Source organism: Cyphomyrmex costatus, unplaced genomic scaffold (assembly GCF_001594065.2).
Source record: "Cyphomyrmex costatus isolate MS0001 unplaced genomic scaffold, Ccosl1.0 scaffold1053, whole genome shotgun sequence".
Classification (NCBI taxonomy): domain Eukaryota; kingdom Metazoa; phylum Arthropoda; class Insecta; order Hymenoptera; family Formicidae; genus Cyphomyrmex; species Cyphomyrmex costatus.
In genome coordinates this window covers 184,662-210,917 of record NW_017275012.1, presented here as the reverse complement: position 1 = coordinate 210,917, position 26,256 = coordinate 184,662, and the positions used below count along the sequence as shown (strand labels likewise).

Sequence of the window (26,256 nt, the reverse complement as noted above, 5' to 3'; positions counted from 1 at the left end):
CACTCTGGTATTTCTTCAAATAATCGTTTATTGGGTATACCAAGTAATTAAATTTAAAATCTGTACGAAGAATCGTATGTCGGATTGACCGACACTACAGTGTCGACGCTATCAGTATCCAGTGTATCGTTCTGCTCGGCTGCCCTCCATAATGGCGAGGGCCGAAATAAACTCAGGAAGGTCTGCGAACAATTAAAAGGGCACAAATTAAATTGTTGCGAATCCGATAATGGGTGAGATACGTGCCGCTGGCGCCGTTCACGTTCCCGCGAGGTCATATCTCCTCGTGCGAAACCGCACAAGTACTTTCGAAGTGTGCGCGGAACGCCCGAAAACAACGGGAAAAGGAGATAAGAGTAATGTTAAATTTATCGGCTAACAGAAAGCGGAAGCGGTCAAGAAAAAGGACTGCCTTCCTCATCTCTCTTTCTCTCTCTTCGTAGAAATGGATAGATATACGTGCGGTCCGAACAGGGCCGCTATTGACGCGTGTGTACGTAAAAATTTAAAATATTATAAATTATTTTCTTGGAAGTATTGGGAATTTTTATGTTTCCTTGCCTACGTAAAAAAACGGTCTGGCAATAATATTATCTTATAGGTAAAATAAAAAAGGTTGAATATGCTCTATACCTGTAAGATAATAAAAAATATATTACCTGTATATTAATAATTCTAGAGAAAATAGCTTACATATAATATTCTATCGTGTCGTGTACAAAAAAGCGTATGTAAAGCGACCATGCAAAATTTTATTTTAGCACCTCCTGAATTTTTGTGTATAAAAAAAAAAACAAGATTTTTATGGGATACAAAATTGACATTTTGCAATCTAAAAATGTGAAAAAAATTCGATATAGAGATTCGCAATGTTCACGCATTTATTTGCAAAGCAATTTGTACAATGCGATACGCTCCATTTGTTGGTGAAAATCCGAACGTATAGAAGGTCGTCAGTTTAATCAAAAAATTTAATCCCGTAAAATGTTCTTTTAAACATATGTCAATTTGTGTATTTCAATTTCGTTAAAACTCGCAATTGGCGACTCTCTCTTTGTACGGTTGCGCTCTTTGTGCGATGCGCACGATTTGCACGCTGGCTTCCGGCGCGGCGCGGCGCGGCGGCCCTGTGCCTGGAGCGATGGAGAGTGGCAGACTACCTTCCCCGCCATGAAGAAACTTTTCGTTTCAAAGTACGATTACCAACGTACCGTGAAAAAACTTGTATTAAGACGTTCCCCGAGTTCTCGAGATTTTACAGCGCGGACCGCAACTTCTAAATCGGCCCGTAACCGCTACTGCGTCGACAACGGCACGTATAAGCTTTCGGGAGACTCTCGCTTTAATCGAGATATCGGGAACAGCGTGATACAATAACGATCAACGACATTAGCATATCACAACTTTTACACTTTCGACAGAAAAATTCTTTTCATGTGCTGTACGCATATCAAATTAAGTATAAATTTCAGTAAAAGAATTTTAAAGAATTTTTCTCCCGTTATATCTCTTTTTGGAATTATCTTTGATAATTCCAAAAAGAATAATTTATAACATTCTTTATGCCGGATGCGTAATGGCGAAAGTTTTTACTCTGATTAATTGATCATACATAGGAAATGAGACAAGTTGGTCAAAATTGTTGGGAGATCCAATGATCCCGCAGCCGCTTCTCATTAGCGAAAATTAATGGCCCAATCTCCTAATAAAACAATCTCCTTTTCTTGAAAATGGCCAACCGGTAAGTCATTAAGTATCCAGGAAGAATACTGATTATTAAGAAATTTCAACTCAAACTTTTCTCTGAAAAGCCTTTCACGTTTGTTTGATAAATGTATCCTTTTTTGCGGAAAATAAATTATTTTTAAGACTTAAATGAGTAATGTTTCGTATTTCGATCAGTTATTGATCAAAATCAATTAATTTTTTTTTAATTTTAAGGAGTATATGTGCGCATTACATTCATTTTAATGATATCAGGAAACTTTTTAAGAATTACTGAATATCTTACTAATCTTTATATAGATAGACGAATAGAAGAATAAATAAGCAAAAAAGAATAAATAAATCATTTTACGTAGAATTGAACAAAAATAGATTTTAAAATTGAATAAATATTTATTTTACTTCAAGAATGTATGATGTAAAGAAAGTAAATATATTTTAGATTCTAAGAAAATTTCAAAAAAAACAACAATATAATAGAAAAGGAGGCTCAAAATTTTTCGTAAGATAGGTAACTATCACTAATTGTAAGACGTTATTTATTTATTTCCTTATATAAAAAACAAGAAAAAGTAAACGAAGTTCAATGCAAGCAAAAATAACGGTCAAAGAGACGAAAAGCACAAAGGTTATACCTGCAGGCATAGTCTGGTTTCTACCTGACCTTTATACCTGCAGGCATATTCTGGTTTCTACCTGACTTCTTTTGTTATTTTTGACCGTTTTAAGATGGATCATTTTAAGACGAAATTTTCTAAATTAGAGGATGACTATCTTCTTAGTCATAACATCTTGTCAGATGTGTTGAGACACAGTTCGATTTCATCGATGCTCATGGGAAAATATTAGCTAGTAGTTTTCTCTTGCTTTCTGTGCTTTCATCTTAGTCAGAGACATATATATGTACTGACATACAGACTAGTTATAATTTGAATATAATCATTTTTATTTTATAAGTAAAATGTTGCACTTTTATGCATATTTTGATAGATGCTGACATATAAAACAATATCTTGAAAAATTATTTAAACTTAAAGGAACAAGTGATATAAAAAAAATTTAAAAATAACGAAAAAATTATTTTATTATTAATATCATATTACTATTTAAGACAGATATTATTTTCTCAGTTTGAGTTACATAAAATTTCAAGACATGTCAGAGTATTTAAAAAAAAGAAGAATAGTTAAACTTATATTTCTCTTGTTGAACAAAAACAATACGATCGCGTAAATCTGGAATAAAAGTTTCTTTATTCACTATACATACGTATACGGCTTACGAAATATCAACAGATCACTATCTATTACTACGTCAATAATATGAATATCCATACATAACACGAAATTTTCACGTAATCTTTTCTCTTGTATCAAAACTGTTAGGTTTATTTCAAAAAACATTTTTTGAAAATCATCTACATTTAGGTATAGAACTTTAACGAGAATACTTACTTTAATCCAAAGGCAAATATTAGTAGATTAACAAAACTAAAAGTTTTTAACCTGTATATATATATATATATATATATATATATATATATATATATAAGACATGAATGCTAATTCGCACCAATAAAATTTCTTTAATTAATACGAAATTTTGAACAAGTTTTGTCCTTTTTTTTTGAAAATTTGATATTACCAATCGATTGGTTAGAAAATTTAATATTAAAAACCATGGTTTAAATTTAATTTCGTTTTAATATTTTCAGAAGATATAAAACCTTAAAAATTCCTAGTGCAAATTTTCACAATGAAGTATTCTCTAGGGATGCTTAAAAGGGTGAATGTCTTTCACAGGTTAAAACCCAAAACTTCGAAGCCTTTTATTTGTGAACAATTGGCTCACCTCTGCTTTCCAGGCTTGTAGGATAAAGAAAACCGGCATTGGCACTAAAGTTGCTAGTCCAATTCCAATTCCAAGGGCACCCGTCCAGTTAGGAAATATATAATCGCCGTAACTTCCTCGAAAATCGATTTGGTTCACTTGATATCCAAAGACTCCCTGCGGATAAAAGGCGGAGCGCCAATTAGTTGGCTGTTTGATTTCTCATATAACAGTTGAAACTGTGCTGCAGTGGATATATGTGCGCGAGAGCGCAACACAATTATCAATTAAGGGAGATTTCGAATTTTTAATCAAAACTAACTTTCGCGCAGAGCACCGTTCGGCAGCCGTCGAGGGAAATATTTCGATTCCCGCGACGGCGCGAGCGAAAAATTTCAGCGGTTATAAATAAAAATTCGCTCGGCACGCCTCGACAGGCAGCCAGATTAATTAAGCAGTTTGGTCGTGGGGAATACGACGCTTTGCCTCCAAGGGACGTTGAGTTTTGTGAACCTAAAGCTGGTAATCTTGCCTAGAAAGTCCGATAGAAATAAATTAAAAAATCTGTACAATACATTTTCTGTGTGTGATTCATAAAAATTTAAAATAAAATAACAAGTTAAATAAATTATAAAATTATATAAATATATAAATTATGAATATAAAAATAATAATATTTATAATAATAAAAATACGTATCTAATTATTTAATTTATATTACATTTTCTAATTTATAAAAGTTAAAAATAAACTAATAATAATAATAAAATAAATAACGTTTATATCAAAACAAAATATCAAATTTTTTAATTTGCTAATTTTAATTAAATTCTCTTATTTCATTTTATTGTAAGCATACAGATTATTTATCAACAGCAACTTAAATCTTTAATTTAAGATTTAAATTGTATTTACAAACATTCAAAATATTTTATATCTATTACATAATTATAATTTGTTCAAATGCACAAGAATATTTGTTAATTAATTTAATTAATAAATAATTATTTATTAAATTAATATATATAAACATCAAATTGCTATTTGTATATGTATATGCTATATGCATATAGACCGTAATTTTGCATCGCCTTGATTTCTCATTATTATTGAAATAAATTATTACGGTCCTTATCCCTACATATGATCATGAATAAACTATACAGAAATTAAAACGTTCACGACAACACCGATGAATGTATATCACTATGATGAATCGGCGATAGCAACAAAAGGCAAATAATGCTTATTATAAATATGAGTAAATTTATTTAAATTTATATTCACTAATAAAACGTATTTTTATAATTTTGTCATTTAAAAGATCCTACAATAATGATATTTCTATTAAAAATGGTCTTATCAAAAAATTGTTAAACATTTTCAAACTCATTCCAAAGTAGTTTGTACAAATTGAAAAATATGTCTGAACCTCACACGTTACTTCACTTTTAATAAGCTCTTTGGCGATCGATAATCTAAAGCTTTAGTTTCATTACTTTCCATATAAATTCGATTAATCGTCTCCACGCGATAGGTCGGGACTAATTTACGGTTTATTCTCTCTCACTATGTCGCTGAACTTTCCGCAAAGTTTACAGTCAATAAAGGTAGGCTCCTTACCTCGAAAGGATTAAGCATCATCTGTGATCGTCTGCCTTTCGTTACTATCATCGATTGTATCATAACAATATACACACATTGGAGTTGTCGTTAAAGTTTTAATTGTTATGTAGCTCAATAGCTTATTCACTCATCGTGTATAGAGATAAGGACCGTAATATAATTTATTTCAACAACAATAAAAAATTAAGGCAATGTAAAATGTCGATTTATATTATCTGAAGGACTATTTTATTACTTTACAGGAGACTGTTTTCGAAATGGTATGGAAGCGTTCAATTATTGATTTTCATAAAATTCAATATAAATATCTTTAATAATTTCGTTGAAGATGCAGGCTGTATTTCAATTATATTTTATTGATAAATATATCAATTATTTCATAAATTAAATATTTGAAAACAATTAAGAAACAGGGCTACGAGCCAAAAATTCGTTAGAAATATTAACAGTAAATAAATAACTTCATTTATATTAAAATATAAAGTTTAATAAAAATTAAAGAACAAAAATTAAAAACAGAAATTTAAAAACAAACGTTTCGACCTCTTTTAGGTCATTATCAATGTTAAATCGCATGATATTTTACAATTATGTAAGAAATTATGATATAATAATATAAAAAACGCAATTATATAAAAAAATATAAACAAATATATAAAAATTAGAAGCGTATTCACTCTCGCATAATAGAAATTTCGGATAATTGAACAGGAAAAACCATAAACCGATGTAATTCGTCTGATAGTAAATGTTATTCGTAAAATCTTTGGTAAAAATCTTTGGTTAAATATTTGAATTGAAATAAATTTGTTATTTAAAATAAAACATTTTCATATATAGTTATCTACATGTCGACTACTACGTTAAGTTAGACGCTAGACTATTCTTCTAGATACGTTCAATTAAAATTATTTAGCACGTTAATTTCTATTGAATTTTACAAAAATAGCAATATTAAATCCGTTGTTAAATTTTTATTAAACTTCTATTCATATATTGATAAAATCACTGCACCAAGTTGGTAGGATATAACTTGGGTAAGATGGCGCCATAGGTTTTTTAAGATGCATAAAAAACACTTTTATAATTTTTATTTTCTAATAGTATGCTTGGTATATCCCTTCATTGAAATTTAAAGTAATAATGAGTATCGAAATTCAAGCGAAAACACTTATTTAATGTTATTAGAAATTTAATATTATCAAATGTGTATTGTTTATTTAATTCAATTTTTAGAAAAAATAACCTATGCCAAAGTAACATACACACACACACACACAATGATGAAAAGCTAGATATATAGCATTTATAAATAGACAGTGAAAATGAAAATTATAGCTCATATTACAATTTATGTACCTTTATTATGTATATAACGTTGATTACGGTAGTTTAACTATAATTTATTCGATTATTGCAGCTTTCAGTGGACATGTGCAAACTTTACAGATATTTGAAAGTAGATATTACATAATATTTACAATATTGTTATTTCGAGTAGTATACGTACATAAATTGCTGTAAACATTGATTATGTTATATTTGGAAATGACACTATAAAAAGGCACTATTTATCAATAAAGAGAAATTACAATGCTATACATATTTTAAGCTGACACGAAAATGACAAGATCATTAATAATAAGATTTGTCAGTGTCGACATTCTTTTCGTCTGACCCTTTCTACCTGAAATTTATGTTGCGGCAGGTATCCTGCTGTGCGAGAACTGCAAGGTATTATAGTAAGTAAAAAGCACTTACCAGACAAGTAATGGGTGCAAGGATGGCCCAGCAAAGCCACCAGTAACCGTGAAGAAAACAGCCGAATTTAATTTTCATTTCGGTGAGATTAGCTAGAAATCTGTTACATCCATAGAACGAGGAAGCCACAATGAGTTCAGCGAAGCCGATCAATAGGATCGCCCAAGAGGCGGTATGCCAGTCCATCAGCTTGAACAGGTAGATACCGCCGTCGAATACCATCGGAATCGCCAGGAGCCAGCAGGTAGCGCATATAGCCAGTACCACGGAACTCTCGTATTTTCGCAAATCCGGACGCCAGTCCAGTATGGCGGTGTTTATCGCCTGCACGCCTGCGAACTGTATCGTAAAAAGTAACGACCGCGCGGCCGCGCATTTTCCTTCTTCATCCTTACGCGCGCATCGCCATTTCCTCTCTTCCTTACCTACTTTCTGTTTCTATGTATATACCTCCATTTTTTACCATTTACTCTTATTCTCGTAGCAATAAGTACGCGTTCTCAATCCGAAAGCGTCTAAATTTCGACGCGGAGTTAAAGAAATCGAACCGAGCCCGCTCTCAATCACCATTTGCATCATAAACAATCTATATTTCGTTCGATTGTATTTCCGCGCGGGGCATATTTTTACGACGGTCTCTCGCGCAGCTCGCTCGCGGCTGCCGCGCTTTGGTATCGTCGGCGAACCGCTGGAAAAACGGAAGAAGAGAGCGCGGGGCTGACGTCGCGAGGGAAAGGGAGAAGAAGGTGTGGATTTCACTCTGAGACGGCGAGCCATAATTCCTTCCGTGATATACGAGCCCCGAGGTGAAAAGATGGGAGTCTCGCGATGCAAAAGCAACGCGAAACGATCGCCGTCCGGCTACTCGCCGGGATGAGGCGCGCATCCCTCTCTCGCATGCCCGCGGCATCTTTTGACAAATACGCCGACCGTTTCTCAAGACTGAATAGCGCCTTCTTAGCACCGGGACGGATGTGAAATCTTCGCGAAGTAACCCACGCCGATGAGCGATGGGCAGCTATAGCGCACAATGACCGTATCTCACGCGCGAGTTTGTTTTGTAATTTTGTAAACTTTTTAACGGCCGCGTTATAACTGCAAAGATCTATTTGTATCTAGGTGCATAAAGCGTATGCGCGGGAAAACCGGTATATCACGAGTCTAACTTCATGACGTATTAGGTCATACTATACAAAATTGATAATTGATTGCGATTAAAGTTAAGATATTTATGACATCGCGTAAAAACGTGAAAATTTATATGCAATCTTACTACATTTTAGAACGTAATGGTCTCTTTCTCGAGATGCAATACGACAAGCTAATTGTTAGAGCAGTGGAATAAAATACTATAGCTATTACGCTTTTTATATTAAAACTATATAGTGTCCTCTAACATAAAATTGTATTTATCTTTCTTTTTACACTTATTTTTATAAATATTTATGTTTTAGTAAAAAATATAAAAAAGATATAATTAAAAGAAGCCTGTGAATTACACTGCGAACAATTCAAGCCTCATGATTATTGTTTATGTCGCACATATTATTTCGTTCCACTGTTTTACCATTACGCTATTATATAAATATAACTAGAGAGTCGCGCGAAGTGCAAGAAGGTGAAAGTCGGGCCATCTTGCAAATATACAACTCGTTGGAACAAATGCAGTTAACGCGGCGATGTTTCTCGTTATGCGAAAGAAAATTGAAATTCACATCTCTCACTTTCCTCTCCTCTCTTTCTCCACTTCCCTGCTACCCCAGTCTCAGCCCGAGCTCATCGCATTAATAATTATTTTTTTTTCATCACCGTAAGTGACGAGGAATGGAAGCGGTTTTTGTGTGAAAATGGAAATAAAATCTTTTACAGCTCTCCTTTAAATGTTCGTACGATATACCGCTCGCGTTTATATTGTCACTGTACCGCGAACGGAAATTCGTAAGATCAAAATCATGCAATATGTATACGCGAGATGTATACGACCGTGTTTTCTTGATATAAAGCGTAAATAGCTCGCGTGCTTACCTGACTACCGAGACCGAGTATGAAGAGCATAACGAAAAACAGGATGGCCCAGAGATTCGACCACGGCATCTGCACCACCGCCTCCGGATAAGCGACAAAAGCCAACCCCTCTGCGCTCTGGACCACCTTGTCGATCGGCATACCCATTTTCTGGGCCAGAAATCCAAGTATCGAAAATATCACCAAGCCGGCGAAAACAGATGTGAATAGATTGGTGCAGGTGACGAAAATAGCGTCTCTGAGAATAGAAAGACAAAATTCAAATTACCTTATGCGCTCAACGAATATGGAATGTTAATATAGAATTATTCTTACAGAGAGAGATTTAAAAAATATATATATTATAAATATGTGTCTCTTTAGGAAAAGCACATTCATCTCTCTATCTCTTTAAAATAAAAAATATTCCACCTAATCCATAACTCTGTATCGAATCCGTAACCGCATATCGTATCCTTTCCTGTTTTCCCCATCTTCAATACAATTTCAAAGTATATCCCTTATTTTTTCTTATATCCTATATGTATAGAGGATATGTCTTGCCTGTCTTTTAGGTATAGGACATCGCATACGTTATTCGAGAATATAACAAAGTATTATTGTCCAAAAGAGACGGATAAAAAAAACTGTTTTGATGACGTCATGTTTACAAATCGTTTTTATTATTTAGATTATTATGCGCATTTAATTATCTACGATGGTTGTCTTTAGCTTTACAAATTCGTTGTTATTATTATTATTATTATTATACCTTATATAGTTGAGCCAGAGTCTCGGAATTACGTCAGCTGGTCGCGACGACGCCCAGCCACCGCCCGTCACCGAAACGACGTCGTCGAGTCCCGAGTTAAAATAAAATATGCAACGATTGCAGTGTCGTAAAGAGACTGAAACGTCGCCGAACGATGAACCAGAAGATTAATAGGCACTTAAAAGTGCTTAGTCAGTGTAGTTAATTAAATACACGTCTTGTGATAAATTATTATTCGCGCGATCAAACGCGCGACGAATTTGTACGTCCGTCCCATCGAATGGGCGTATAAAATCAGACATTCTGCTTTTTAAGGGCTGCTTCTTACTTTGCTATTAAGGTATCTTGTGTTCGCAAACGACCTAGTCTCTCTTTCGCTTCCTTTAGTCCGAGATATACACGTTTTGTTCTAGTATAATCGCACCTGTGGCAATTGTTGCTAAAGTTGCTGTAACTCGCGAGAGTCACCAGGGATCCGCAGCCGATGCCAAGCGAATAGAAGATTTGAGAGGCCGCGTCAGCCCACACATTTGCGCCTGCCAGCTTCGAAAAATCGGGATATATGTACCACAGCATGCCACTATCGGCACCATCCAGGGTAACACCTACGATTATTTCTCTTAGTTATGACAGAGCTGTCTGTTCTCACATTAATGTCGCATGTAGTAATACCGGAATGATTTAGCTTGGCAAATCTCCAAGCCAAAGCGAGCGACGCAGTTCAAATATATCAGATGTGACGCAATCGTGATTAACTGAACATGTCCATTTTTCCATAAATTGCGCCTATCTATTTAGCGTAAAATTTTCTACACTCTAACATTTTACATTTCATCCTATCCTTAAAAGTAAATGGAAACATTTTACATGATTAAAATAAATGTCCATTTTATATAGTATGATTATTAATATCGTAAATATATATAAACAATAATATTTGTAATTATTGAAATTGTAAAGAATCCTTATATTGTATTCGAAAGTCATTGTAACGCATAAAAAAATTTAATATTACACATAATAATAATACTACTTTTAAATCTAAAGTTTATAAATTATTAATAGGTTTTGTTTATGAAAATTGACACGTTAGCCGTGCGAGTATGTATTTTATTGGATTAAACCATAAATGAAGATAAAACAATGAGTTGAGTTCAAATAAAAATGTATATCTATATTTAGAAAAGCCTTATAGAAGCTCGTCTTGTTTCAATTTCTTACCGCGTACTAGAAGAATTGTGAGAATGACGTAAGGGAAGAGAGCGGTGAAATAGACAACTTTGCCGATAGTCTGGATACCGCGTACCAGGCATAAGAAGCACACCACCCAAGCTAGCGTGAGGCATCCGAGTAGTTCCCATCGTATGCCGCCGAAGTTTTCCCATGTGGCTCCGCGCAGACCAAGAACGTAGTCTCTGGACGCGATCGACAATTACATGCTTTTGTAGGCGCGATCCTCAACAATTTTTGTTCTCGCTCCTCAACGCTGGACAGCGACGTAAAGGCTCGTTACCGATCCTCCCGACACGATGCAGCGCTGATGGCTATACTGTACCTGAAGTACTCCTCGGATGACAGTACCCGCTGATAGAGATCTTCGAACACTTTGGCTTCGTTCGTCAAGGAAGATAAGCAGTGGGTCTTATTATAATTGTCGTAGCCTAAACTGGAACAGACCGTGTGGATAGCCATGCAGGTCTTATTGTAAAATATAGACTCTGAATTAGTTATCTTGCACTCTTCTGCTTGAAGGTTGCTGTAACAATCTATTGATGTCAGTATTAAATACACAATTCAAAAACAAACGATTGCGATAGAATAATATTAGCCCTTATGCTCCAAAATTTTTTTATACAAATATCTTACAATTATTTGGCTATTTAATCAAAGTCCAAGTTCCAAAAGTAATGTCAATTTATATTTTTATATATAAAAAAAACTAATTAATTGATTGGTCCTTTCAACTAAAATTTTTTTTAACTAGATATATATAAATAAATTGCTCTTTATGCAATCTTGAATTGTAAATAATTACAAAAGCTAATATACTTAAGAACGTCTCTTGCTAGTAGACGTGGTAGCGATTAACTGATAGCTCTTTAAAGTTAAAATTTTAAAGTTAAATTTCTGCTTATTTAAATACGACGAAACGTTAAGTAAAATGTGTAGCACATTGATCTATTTTTACTTACTGTTTGTGTTGAAATCGTTGTCGCAGTACGCCCAAGCGAGTTTTGACGAAAAAGAAATAAAAATGTAAAATAATGTCCACGCGATTATTATCATGTAATATATCAGCACAAAGAAAATGACTACCAATGTGCAGTGACCAAGGCCATGAAAAGCGGGTGCCATGCGACTGAAAGATTTTATAGGCCCCAGTCCAGTGTACTGTCCTACACAAAGCTCTAAGAAGAATATAGGCAAACCCATCGTGATCAACATGAGAATGAAGGGTATCAAAAAAGCTCCTGTAACAATTAATTATGCAATCATAGCTTTTTATATCAATTTGCAGATGATTCTGTTTTTATAGTTATGTATAATGTATACCAAAGTTAATATAAAATGTACTAAAATCAAATACAGTGTAATTATAATAATAATAATTGTTGATATTCCACTAAACGAAGAATATAATTTTACTACTAAAAGTATAATGTACTACAACTAATCATTATTGTACGTATAAAAATTGTTTTATAGTTTAAAATTATTATGTGCGTTGAAAACTTATCTATTTTAATCCTTAATGTTAATTGCTTCTTCCACTACTATCATTCAACTACTTGAAAATTCTTTTCCTTCACGAGATGATTAAGTATCAAAGTGATACACAGCACAACTTTAAAGAATTTAATAACTTATGTACATATATCGAAATTAATTTATTAAAAAGTATAAAATTATTAAAAAGTATTAGTTCTAAATCACTTTTATAGCTCCAAAAAAATCTCTCCCGATCCTTATTTACGGCGACTATTTTTGAATCCCCGACGCGCAATCTTAAAGTTTACGTATCAGTTTTCTAAAGTTTGTATCTATAATTTTTCGACGCTGTATATAAGAACGAAGATAGTATGCGCGTCGGAATATGATATACAGAGCGATCCAAGTTTTAACAAACTGTAGCTAAACTGTACCATCATGTTTTACAAGTAAACGTGCAAGAAAAAGCACTTCAGATAAATATTATCTACAAAAACTTTATTCAAAAACATAGCTTCAATATAAGCTGATTAGAGAAAGAGAAACATTAAAATTTGTTCTTTTCTAAATCTTTATCATAGTTTTTTAATAAAACACTTATAGACCTACATAACACTTTTATATATAACACTTTCTTTTACTCATTTAACATGCTTGCACAATTTCATCGTGACCTGAAACACTCTGTACGACATATAATACGATGGTTGCATCTGAAGCACGTATTTCCCATGTATACCATGGGACAGATACACACGTGGGGCACAGTTACGGGCGCCTACGTACCACCGCCATTGCGATATATGAAGAAAGGGAAACGCCAAACATTGCCGATGCCAACAGCATACCCAATGCAGGATAGAATAAATTCGATCTGGTTGGCCCAAGCGCCTCGCTTTGGATCGTCCTGGTGCTCCACGAAAACGTCGCCAACTCCGAGAGAAACCCTCTTCACCTGCCAATAACACACAGGGAGCACATTATATTTGCATCATATAAATTATCGCCAAATCGACGATGAAAAGATCTGACGTCACGCTACGGACACATGAGCGACCGAAAAGAACTACGGAAAGAAAAGCGAACCTCAACACCAAATCGACCTTCAATATATTTGCACAAGATTAGACACGAATCAGTCTAAAATCTCTCAAGTTTGGCAGCAAAAATATTTAATCTGACCAATAAAATGTGATTAAAAATAAGATAAAAGATTACGTAATTATACAATTGTAACAAGAAATTTTATTCATTTTTTAAAAATTAAAATAATTAAAAGCAAAAAACTTTATACTGTGTGTTTTACTGTGTTTTAAAAATTAATATAATTTTTAACCTTTATTGTTTTAAAAATTAATTTTAATTTTATTAATTTATTTTTGAAAAATACAATGAAGTAATATTATAATATGACAAGATTTATAAAAATAATTTCCTATCTCTCTTATGAAGCTCTTATATCTCGTGTTTTATTAATGTGAGAAAGATAAGAAATAATATTCTTTGTGTCTATAAAAAATGTCTATTAATGTTTACTTTCTTCTAATAGATATATGAAACTCTCAGAACTAATTTTACAAAAGTATAAAATTAGTGTATGTAAAAATAGAAACATTTATTTATTTCCAAATTTAGTTTATTTAATTAAACTTAATTTTTATTTGATACGAAAAATTTCGAAAAAAATCGAATTTAGATACACTTGCAAATTGTTTATAACATTAAAAATAATTGTACTTTATTGTACAGAAAAATATTTATATAGACAATTCGCGTCTTGGGAAATATTTATCACCGTTCCAGATGATAAGAAGCGAAGCCAAGAGCCTGACCTGTTTTGCTCTTCTGAATTACGAAATTGCTGCAATAATTAATTACAGCGTCACTGATCGAGACATGTTTGTATAAGCAAATAACTAACCTGGGACGCTTTCTTAGATTGTGCCATAGTAAATGTGACGTCTGATTCCTAATTCCTGATGATTAATCTTCGGTCTGTCCTCAAGACAGCATTGACGACTGCTCTGAGCTTCGACACAATCAGACTGCTACAATAATACGTACGTAATGGCAACAAAATAATTCGAATTATCAAAGATAATTATCAAAGATAATTCGAATCCAAATGATTACATCGAAAGATAATTTCCGGATCTACTTAATCAGCTCTGACGTTCAACAAATACGTATTTGAGTGCATCATGATTGATTCGAGCACCGTGACGTTTAATGTTTTTATTTTATTACAATCTGCGCTATGATATATATCGCAGATTGCAATAATAACACGAAAAATCTGATAAAACTAATAATGTCATCGGATTTGCGGATAACAAAATGCATTTCTGAGAATGTCAAATCATCTTGGACATTTTAAGCTGAAAAAATGTGCACATACAACATTCTTTTAATATAACTATTGTTTTATATAGAAATATTATTAAAAAATTAATATTATGAAAAAGAAATTTATTTTCCTAATATTTTATATAAAGTCAAAATTTGCTCAGTTTTAATATAAAATACATATTGACACAGTTTAGAATTCTATATTACTCTCCTTGTTCTTACAAACGAAAGGATTTTGAAAAAAAAACCGGCTTGAAATTATTGAGTTATCAAATTATAATATAAGATCAACTTAAGTAAACATTCAAAGTAACAGAATTTCGTAGCAATATGCGACGTTATCTAGAGATAAGACTGTAAAAAATCTGCAAGGGAATCTTTTCTATTTAACTACACGTGCGCTTTTTTTTTTTTTCATCATCTTGGGCTTAGATATAGAATATTTACTACACGTGCGCTCAGATATAGAATATTTACTATATAAGAGCCACAGATTTCTCAATTAAATAGAAGTAAATTCTTTTTTAATTCACAAAAAGCCATACAGTAAAAAAACCATAATTGAATTGTAATTACTTTTTCTGATCATTAAGCAGACAAAAAAAATGAAAATGGTCCATATATTAAACTAAAAAAAACGTTTTAATGAATTATTTTTCGCACGTTCTGAGTCGTGTAAAATAATTTTTGGATATCTAAATGTTTAATATCTAAAAAAATTAAATACGTAACTCTTTTATGATCTGAATGAGTAAAAGCGGATGATTTAAAAACAGAAAAAATTTTTAATTGGCTTTATTTGATTTATGATCTATGCTAATAAAACCTCTTGTTAAATAAAATAAAGCAATTCTTAGCAATAGAATAGAGACAAAATGCAAATTAGAATTGATCTTTTCACAAAACAGTAACTGTTAGTTACACAAACTCTGACTTACCGAATAAAGTGATTATTCAGTTATATAAATAGGAAGATTAGTCTTTATATTTTATTATTACTATCCTGTACTTATTTACAAGAAATATAAATCTCTTGGGACTTTTTATTTCTTAAGCTTAAGAATCCAGAAAACAAAGACTATTCTTGTAATCGTAGTCATTGAGAAATTTCTTAAGCCTAAGGAATTGATTGAAACTGATTTAGCGCCCCATTCATTTTATCATCATTACTAGATTATACTTCTACTACTACTACTACTATCACTGTTATCTAATAACATTGTAAATTTCCAGTTTCATTTTGAAAAAGATAAAGAAAAAAGAGAATAAACTACTACATAAGTTTATGACGTCAAATAATATCAAAACCTTTGAAAGTATGTCTTGTAGAAGTCACGATGAATTTTTTTTCTTGGAAAAAGTATAAATCGATTATTATACAAATTTAAATCTCTTAAAAATATATGGATTATGACTTAATGATTTGGTTTAAATACTATTTATAATTTTGTTAAAAATTATGAGTAATAAAAGTTACGCGCGAAAGACTGACATTTTTCAAATCTAATTAAAATTCATAAAAAACTTATATTTAAAAAAAAACGTTAGTTAAAACATAATTAGTCATATAAGAAAAAAAGCTTAAAAAGATAATTCCAGTTTGATAAGAAGGAGAAATGTAACGACAGTATAATACTTGTTAGTAGTTTTGTTCAATGATTTCGCAACTACCTTCATCCCTCCTTATTTCTTTTAATCCTCTATTTCTACACCTACAGAATTTGAAAGAGAGATTTCTTTAAACTACGATGTAACAAACCTAATATATTTGTCTCCGGCTACTATTGATTTCTTAGCTTATACGTTGCGGACCGCGATAAAATTCAGAAATGAAAGGGAGCGACTGCGGAGAAAAAAAGGGCGTGCCACTTTATCGTAGAAATGTCGACGACGGGGAAAAAACTGTTTTATTCGAAAGGATCGGAAAAGAAATGATCTCCCTATCGCCCGATCGCGTATGCTGGAGCATCGTGATAAAGGGAAAACGATTCTCGAATGGGAAAAGCGAACAAATCTGCTCCCACGGAGTGCTGGGATAAAAGAGACGATTTGCAAACTTGCTCTTGGAGTGACACATACGGAGCCCCGATTCCGTTCGGAAGGCAAACGCAAGCACGAAGTTATCGTTTATAAAGATCCCACCCGACTGAGAGAGAGAGAGAGAGAGAACCGCGACAAACTTTATGAATTATGGAACAACCCCGCGTCGGAAAAATAATAGGCATCGTGTCGTTTCGTTTTGATTCTATTCGATTATTTCGTCTTTGTGTGTCAGCTAAGCGTTTCTAATCTGGATCCTGTTTCCGGAAAGAGTTCCAAACTCGTATGCCATGTAAGGTTTATGGAGAGACCTCATTGTTGCAACACAATATACGTAATTTGCACTTTTTACGAGACAAAAAACCCAGCTCGTATCTCGTGTTGCAGGTCGAGCCAGCGGAATTCGCAAAGCCGAACCTTATACGCGTGGACCGACTCGTCGTCGTGACTCTTTATTTACAATGCAAATAGCCAAAAATGGAAAGTGACGTGGTGTAGCGCGTACGTACCGCCACGTTTCGTCGGGAAATTGCGCGTTATTGCGAGACAATTTCTCCAACTTCGCGATCAATTCGATTAATCGACAGTTTATCTTCAGTCGCTTTATTGCATTTGCCCGGTGCGGGTGGCACGCTAATGCAAACGTTTTTCTTTAAAGTCCTATCCCCGCCTGTCCGCATTTGCTCCATCCCTCACTCTTATCCCATCTCACCCCCGCCCAGCAAACTACGTTGAGCAGATGCGCGATCGATGTTACCAATGGGCCGACCGCTAAATCGTAGCGTGTGTACCCGGTTGCTCGCAAGTCACGGCACTAACACTACAGATGAAATTAACAGACGCGACCGCGCCGAAAAGGGCACCATCGGCAAACTTGTTAAGCTCGTGTCGGAGTCAATATAGTCATTCTCTCTCTCGCGCGCGCGTGTATCGTTTTAAGCCTCCAGATTTCGGCGTCTGGACTCATCTGGTTATTCCACACACATGAATTCTACATACATCCTCCCTATGATTTACGATTATTCCTTCTTTTTCTTCACTCTGAATTTTATTCCTAAATGGAACACAGTACCAGGACTTTATATCTCCTATCTTCTCCTCATTTACGATATGCTTGGGTACGTTGCTGCCAGTTCGTTTCACAACAGACGGACGAGCTTATTATTCAGATTATGTACATGCAGGATTACGATTACAAGAAACCCTAAAAGAATTCTAAATGATGAAAGAAATAAAAGAAGATTTATAGACTTCGAAGAAGATAAGAAGACAATAAAGGAAGATGCGAGAACCATACGGAGATGGAAAAGGCGCTTGATGAGGAAGGATAGAGACAGAAATTAAAGGAGGCCAAGGTTAAATTAAATTATAGTATCATAAAAGAAGATATGATTAGAGATAGTAATCTGTTTCTTTCAACCCCTCTCTCTGTCGCCGTATCTTTTTTCCGTCTCGCTAGTATACGACATTTATCATTAGCGAGCGAGCTGAGCGTTTTATATGACGATTCAATTTGCCTCCCGCGCTCCATTTATTTTCTTTATTTCACGAGACGTATCTTTAAGGTGGTGACGCAATCGCGACGAATCCGTGACGCGTCAGTCGTTGCGTTCAGTCTAGCTGTGTGCATGCAGTTATGTGGAAATGGACTATCAAAAGCCGAAAACACAGGTGGACGGAGAGTCGGGCACTTCCGGTGATCGTTAGTAGCGACGATAAAAGCACCGGAAAGATAATATCGTCCGCACACATGCGATATCCCGATCTGGAGGAAGGTGAAGTAATGGTCGAGAGCCACCTTTCGATAGTTGGGCGATAGCGTTTCTCCCTTAACAGCTAAAATGCAGCGATCAATAATTAAAAAAAAGCACCGATAATATCGACGCGATATACCGTGTGTCGTTTCACCAGCAGATCTTATTGAGAATATATCGCGTATCCGGCGTATCTGGCGTATATCCAGAACGCATCCGGAGAATAGTAAGGCGCAACAGCGGGAAAAATTCGTGGAAAACAGTAAATAATGAAAGTGTTGATGATTTTTTTACTCTGAATAGGAGGTTTTTTCAAACGTTGTTGTTACGAGCATGAGATCGTTACGATGTAACGACCAACATTGGGAATTTCGCGATGTAACCATCTGACATCGATAGTTCGTTATTTTTTTTATAAATTTTGTTATCATACTTTTCTAACTCGTACAAATTGACCAAAAACAAGAAAATTTGTGTGTGTACACATTAACTTTTAATCTATATATGCACAATTTCGTCGATGCCACGTCGCTCGAATCTTCGTATACATAGTGTCGTTTCGACGAATACGATTATGGCGAGACCGCGACCCGGCAAGTCTAGAAAACGGCGTTCTCGATACGATAAATACGAAATCATGCGCAAGCCGAAACGTACTTACTCTTCCAATACTGGTCTTTCGCGTGGTCGCTGGTCGTCCAGTTGTGAAAACTTAATTCGCTGATTTGCTCCACCGTTTTATCTCTCGGTCTATCGGTCGACGTTCGGGTTTATTGGATAGTCTGTTTGCGTCAATCTTTCATGTGTAAAAATAGAATTTCGCAATGTTATATTTTATAAACGTTTGATATAAGGTAAGTAAACCCTATATATCCTACCTAAGCTTTGTAATTTTTTCCAATTTTTTGCTGAGTCCAAAATTAAAAACTGATAGATTCAAAAGAGGAAAAATTTTTGAATATTCCGACTGCCTGGAATGACTTTTACTAACGTATTTTTCTGAGATTCTTTCTTGCTGTGACATTTTGATTTACGAATTTTGAAACGATCTATGTGGATAACGTATCACAAAAATTATGGAATTTCCTTCAATTTGTTTTATACATGGTATCTTATCACAAAATTTTATTGTGCTGCTATAATAGTCGGCGTATAGGATATACGTATATGATTATTTGTATAAATTATCTACGATAAAAGTGGCGAGAGAACTACGGAGAAAGATAATATCTCGTACATCAAAAATGTAAACGTAATAAAATGATTGATCGAAGAATGCGAATGTTGAGTAAAAGAGCGTAATCAAATATTGTATATAAAAACGAGACAACAGATTTAATTATTTATTTTATATTATACTGACACTAATTCCGACGATTCCTCATTGAGTGTAAATGATATAATTTATGGTGCCTATACATTGTTGGGTGACGTGCACGCTTAAATCAATAATGTATTTACAATTAGTGCTTTCCTTTTATTGTCTAAATCCCATATGGATGATATATCATTCAGTTATTCGTTAATTTATTGGACCTTGATCAACTTTGACGGAAATTTATCAAAAAGAGAGTGTGATTTTTCTGTTCACAGTAGAATATACTATTTGTATACACATTTTTCATACTCGCACAAATCATGGTACCTACATATATACGCTTCAATTTAACTTCTTTAATCTTTTGTACACACAATTGGGTTATTCATGTCCTGCGTATTTTTTTTCTTCGAAATACTAAAAACATCTGATTAAATAATGAGTTTCTATCTTTTCCTTTTATTTAATACATCACTTTATAAATATTTCATAAAAATATTAATTACGGTAGTATATACTATAGTATATACATATATAGAATAATAATTAAATAATTTTTTAATAATTTTTGCATATTAATAAAAATGATGGAAATTAATCCGGGACATGAACGACCCAGCAAAACATCAAAATTATCATGTGTACTAAATTAATCTTATTAACATATTTTATTAAGATATTATATTTACATTAAAATTATTTGAACAATTTTATATGTAATTTTATTTACCAACATATTGTCCTTGTTTTTATATCTCTGAAAATGCATGCAAATACATGAGTGCAGTTACTCAAAAACACAAAGCTTATTAGCAAAAAGTTTAATAATAATAAACACACGAATATAACAGAAATGTATTACGATATTCCTTGCTGAAGCACTTTGTTATTGTTGATCTCTGTTGAAACTATTTGGTTTCCGGTTCAGTTACATGTAAACTCGTATATCCATACGTAGCTTAAGATTGCGTCTTTCTATCCTTGATGCTAACGGATTAAAACGTGCGTCGTGAAATGCGAGCACAGTACTCACAGCGCGAACAACATGTAATGTACATACATCTCACTGCGTTGTTAGGTGCACTTCGAGCCCGTATATTTACCGATTACTTGCATATTTCATTTATATTAACATTTTTCCACAAAATGGAAATTTTTTTATTTACAATACCGGTAAATTTTTTGCAATATTCACAGTGCAAACAATGATGCAGTTTCTAATCTAGTCTTGTCAATAAAAATAATCACATTATAGTTTAATAATTTTTAAACCTTTATACATAGATACTTGTATCATACCGTAATAGAACAATATATATGTAATATTAATCCTAAAATAATAAGTTTATCATAAAAACGATATCGTAAAAGGCATACTTAAGTTTGATTTTTTATAATTATTTTTGTAAAAATAGAAATTTCAAATTTAGAAAATATCTCCACGCGGATATAGTTAAACAATATTTTCTTCCGTTAAAAGATTAATCATTTAAAAAGAAAGCGATGCGCTTCTGTTGTTTTATGTTAAAAATTACCAGCGGGTATTGCATTTTATTGATAATATGCTTGTTTTTGTTTTTATTATAACTATTAATTAGATTTTACTGAATTAAAATATTTTGTTTTTTTTTTTAAATTAAAAATTGTAAATATAATAAAAAAATTGTATTTTTGGTTATTTATGTGCGTGTGTATTAATTAAAAATATAAAATATACAATTGAATAGGGAGACAAATGAAAAGAGAACAAAAACGCTTGTCGGCATTTTGTAAAATAAACAATTCAATCACGCTATTTAACATTTTATTTTTCGCATACATTTTTACATTGTCTTCGACACTCGCATAAAATAATAATATAAAAAATTAAACATTTAACGTTTAACAAACTTAACATATATGAAACTTATTCAGTAAAAATATTCAGTAAAAATACAAAATTACAATACAAAAATCTGTGGAGACTGAGAATAAATTTATATATGAGGAACTCTATTTTTCGGTCGATTTTAGTGCTTAAATATTTCTGTGAGAATTTATGTTTGTATGGTCGAATGCAGGTAAAGACATCCGCACGGAACAAAGGAGATCAGGATTTGAGAATCTTGGTTGAAGCGATATTTTTCGCAATCAATTATTTGTAAGTTTAAGATTTTCATTACATATCAGATTATTAATGTTCTTATAAAAATGCAAAAATTATTAAATTGCTTGTCAATTTAAAATGTAATATTACTACTCTTGTTCTGCTTGATTGTTTCTAGATTGCGAGAAAGATTTCGATATGCAATTTGCAAAATCGGATATATAAATTTATACTGCAGGAATATTTAAGTATTAAAATCTGCTTTGACCAAAAAATAAGATTTCTCTTATTTATAATAATTGAACAAAAATTTGTATTATTACTTATCAATAAAAAATTATATCGCTCAATAACTTTTGCAGTAAAGTTACCGCGCTATAAAACTATATATAATAAAAAAATACATATAAGAATAGTATTATAATTACTTTTTTGTTTATATAAATTTATAAATGTCACAGTTGTATAATAATGATAATAATGATAATAATAATAATAATAATAATAATAATATTAATAATAATAATAATAACAGTAACAATAATAGATAACGCAATAAAAGAGAAAATTTATTTATGGAATTTGAATAATCTATCTGTAATATGTATTTTGACCTGAACACTGCCTGATGGTTTATGGTTATTGATTACCTGTGACAAGAACAAATGCATTTTTTCTCCTTGAGAATTTTCCAAAGGTAAACAATCGCGATACCTGAGAATTTTTTTTATTGTGTTAAGAGCATATAAAACTAAGTATACATGACTGTTGAAAAAAAAATTATACCTGGCAAACGATATAAAAGTCATCAATCAATTTTTTCATTGTTTGCGTAGAAAAATACTATATAAATCAAAGTCTTTCCAAAGTTAATTACTTTACTAGAAAATTTATATTTTATGACAAAATGTATAAAGAACAAGAGAAACTTCTTAAAATATTAATTTTTCGTTGACTCTTAGAGTTAATACTTTTATTTGCTAGAAACCGGACAACTGATTTATGAAGTGAGTGTAGGTATGGTAACACAAAAAACGAAGGGTATGCATTCTTGTCTACCCTTTTCTATCTAAGGAATGCGAAAGTGGCGACGGTGAAAAGCCATAAAATCCTAAAGCTATAAAAGAAAGCACAAAAAGGGAAAAAAGATTTCATTGTTATCTCCAACAGTTTTCAAAATAATAAACGGCTTGTAAAACTTTCTAATTTTCTATCTAGCATGTGCACGTATTAATAAAACACTATGAACTTTACAACATTTATTATAAGTCATATAACGTCACAACAATTGTGTAAAACGGTTATATACTAACTATAAATGGCACATTGTAGTTTCGTACCAAAAGTCGCTTTGATCTTTCAAGCGAAATACAGCCAGACATTACTTTAAAACTTAATATTGCAGTTCCTGGAATAATTAAGAATTGGAACTTTTTAAATGTTCGAAGCATTCTGAAGATAACGATATAACAGAATCTAATCTATGAACTAAATTACATGGAAAAGACTGATTAGATAACATGCTCATTATTTGAGCAAATAAGTAATTATGCTACAATCATATTAATACAAAACGTAGGATGCTATAGTAACATATGATAATTAGATATCTTTAGATTACAACATTCTTGCGTTAATAATATATATCACTGATTTAATCTATCGACACCTTATCGGTATTTAAAAATAATGAATGAAGTACGTGTTACGAAATACCTAAAACTAACAATGTAATTATCCTTAATTAATTAACATATAAAATTCTGAAATCTGTAAAATTTGCCAACTAAAATCTGTCAGAAAAAAGTTTGTAAGAATTTGTAGTAAAACAAATATGTATAATAAATATTGATACATATATAAATTTACACATAATTTCTGTTACAATCCCTACAATGCCATCTCGTGATTATTCGCGCAACGTTTATGCACGTAATATAATTTAGGTAAATTTAAATAAATAATACCAATAATAGAGAGAGAACTATTCGAATAATATAAAAATTACAAAATTACAACCTCATATAATGTTTAACAATTCAATTGATTTTACTTTCGCTATATGTTTTAATAAACGCAGGTAGTTTGTACTTTGTCATAGGCGACATCTAACTTTGGAAGTGTTGTTCAAATAGCGTGCTTTTGAAACTTACGGTTTGCCAGCGCGCCAGCGGCATCCTGTGACTATCGCTGCAGTTAGAAACAAAATAAGTCGGTAGATACGCAGGTAATATCTTCATGCATATAAGAATATTCAAAAATTCGTTTAGAGTTAAACATTTATGCCCATTTCCACCAATGCAGATTAATTTTAATCTCGGTTCAATTTGCTTTTCATCTTTTTCTAATTCTAAAAATTAGAAAAAGATTAACAGTAAGTTAAACCGAGATTAAAGTTAATCTGTATTGGTGGAAACAGGCATTAGAGTACAGAACTTTATGCTAAACAAACAATTTTTTCCTTTAGCAAAAATACATCTGATAAATAATTTTTGCGTTTACTAGTATAAACCTGCTGTTTTGCAAAAACTACTTATCGAACGCAATTTTGCTATAAACGAAAAAGTTATTTGTTTTAATATAATTAAAGTATTCCGAATGCGTAAATGTTTGTATATTCAGCGTATTTAAAAAACTTACAAAATTAACTATATAATCATCTTTAATAAATTCATGTTATACGCAATATAAAAATAATCTTTGAAAACCTATGTGTAAGTTTTTGAATTATTTTTTACTTCGTAATTATTGATAATTATTATCAATATATAATAGGTATATAATATGTTATATTATTTTTTCTAAGTTATTTAAATTATTTAAAATAACTAATCATATAATTGTAGTATATATTCTTCGTACATAATCCTAAAGTGAAAGAATTTAACGATTTTTGTAATAATTTTAATGTTTTAATTATTATATTTTATATAATATATTTATTATTAATTTAGAAAACTTTAATATTTTAATTACTTGTGATAAATAATCGTGTGCTTTTACATTTGCACAATAAACACAGTTATAAAGTTTCCTATTACATTCGCAATATGTATTAATATTCAATAAGCCAGTAAATGTGAAAAATTAATTTATTATTACCATCTATGAAGAATATCATTTAATTCAAAATCATTTTTCTCAATTATTGTTATGTATTTTTTATTTATAACAGAACTTCGTGCTTTCTTTAACTTTTTCATTCAAATTCTTTCTTTTTTTAAACAATACCATTCATTTATAAAAGCAGCTATTCAGTGCTTGTGACAATTTTATATACTTTATTATTTTAGAGTTAAACATAATAACCGAGAGTCGGGGACCGAGTAAACTTAAAAGAATGGAAAAAATCAAGGGCGTCATTCAGAAAATAAGAAATTCATATATTTATCAATCGACATGGGCCTCACTTGTTTATTCAACACAAAACATGAACGCTATTGTAAGTTGCAACCCAAAAACTTGTGTCTCAACTGCCAATAAGCTTCGAAAGCCTACCCCATTTTTTGCAGGTAGCCAAGCTGCGCGCGCATGGGGCACATACGAGGGTATAAATGTGTGAGTTGACCACCGAATATGCTCACACAATGCACTCAGCAGACTTCGCGATTCCAGGTTCGTGAGAGCTGTGTGCGTGCATGTACGATCGCAGTCGGTCAGCACAAGTGTGCATCGTGTGCAAGTAGTACCGTACTCCGAGTGCGCGCGGTGTGAACGAAGCGTGTAGTAGTAGTGGAGGGACTCCGATTCGAGAGACGAGTCGTCGCAAACGTGGTAGTCACGTGTACGCGTGTCTCGTCGAAAGTGTTGGGAACTACCGATCGAAATTCGCTCGGGTCGTATCAAACGGCAGTTTCTTCTGTAGATATCAGTGTCGGCTCGTGCGGTGGTGTTAACTCGGAACACGGAGTTCCTGCCGGGATATTACTGAGATATTACTCTCCTTTGCTGCTCGAGACGAGGTTTGTAGCGCTTGTTACTTGAGATCGTTATGCGCCGCGTGGTATCAACCCGGTCAATCGGAGAACGTAGGGAAGCACCGAAAGCACTCGATGCGAATTTATCACGTTCCAAGTGATCCCGCCGTAATCATCCCGAATAGCATTCTCGCGGAACGTCACCCGCCGCGGTCTCCGGAGGCGTGGTGCTCTGACGCGGCATGGACAAGCATGGCTAGGCTAGCCGGCTCTTCTGTCTCCCTCTCTCTCTCTCTCTCTCTCTCTTCCTCTCCGTTCTCGCCTCCTTTCACTCGTGCCGCGAATACATAGGCACAATTCGCGCT

At 32.8% G+C, this 26,256-nt stretch overlaps 1 protein-coding gene across 1 annotated transcript; it reads right to left on the bottom strand.

Moving 5' to 3' along the window:
* Nucleotides 1-53: 53 nt before the first annotated feature.
* On the bottom strand, nucleotides 54-14,388 carry LOC108774706 (sodium- and chloride-dependent GABA transporter 1). The gene is made up of 10 exons (XM_018540869.1): nucleotides 14,349-14,388; nucleotides 13,214-13,382; nucleotides 11,911-12,189; nucleotides 11,274-11,484; nucleotides 10,940-11,133; nucleotides 10,143-10,323; nucleotides 8,968-9,205; nucleotides 6,943-7,281; nucleotides 3,577-3,732; nucleotides 54-182 (listed from the first exon to the last, which is right to left on the bottom strand). Exons 1-10 carry the CDS (start codon nucleotides 14,373-14,375, stop codon nucleotides 54-56), a joined length of 1,923 nt encoding a protein of 640 aa, XP_018396371.1. The 5' UTR covers nucleotides 14,376-14,388.
* Nucleotides 14,389-26,256: the final 11,868 nt, after the last annotated feature.

Excerpts from the sequence above, each read along its gene's own strand:
- LOC108774706 (XM_018540869.1), bottom strand. The coding sequence starts at position 14,375 with ATGGCACAATCTAAGAAAGCGTCCCAG. Across the intron at positions 12,190-13,213 it reads CATATATCGCAATGGCGGTG|GAGCTTTTTTGATACCCTTC; the intron begins GTACGTAGGCGC and ends TAATTGTTACAG. Across the intron at positions 11,485-11,910 it reads CAACGATTTCAACACAAACA|ATTGTTACAGCAACCTTCAA; the intron begins GTAAGTAAAAAT and ends TGACATCAATAG.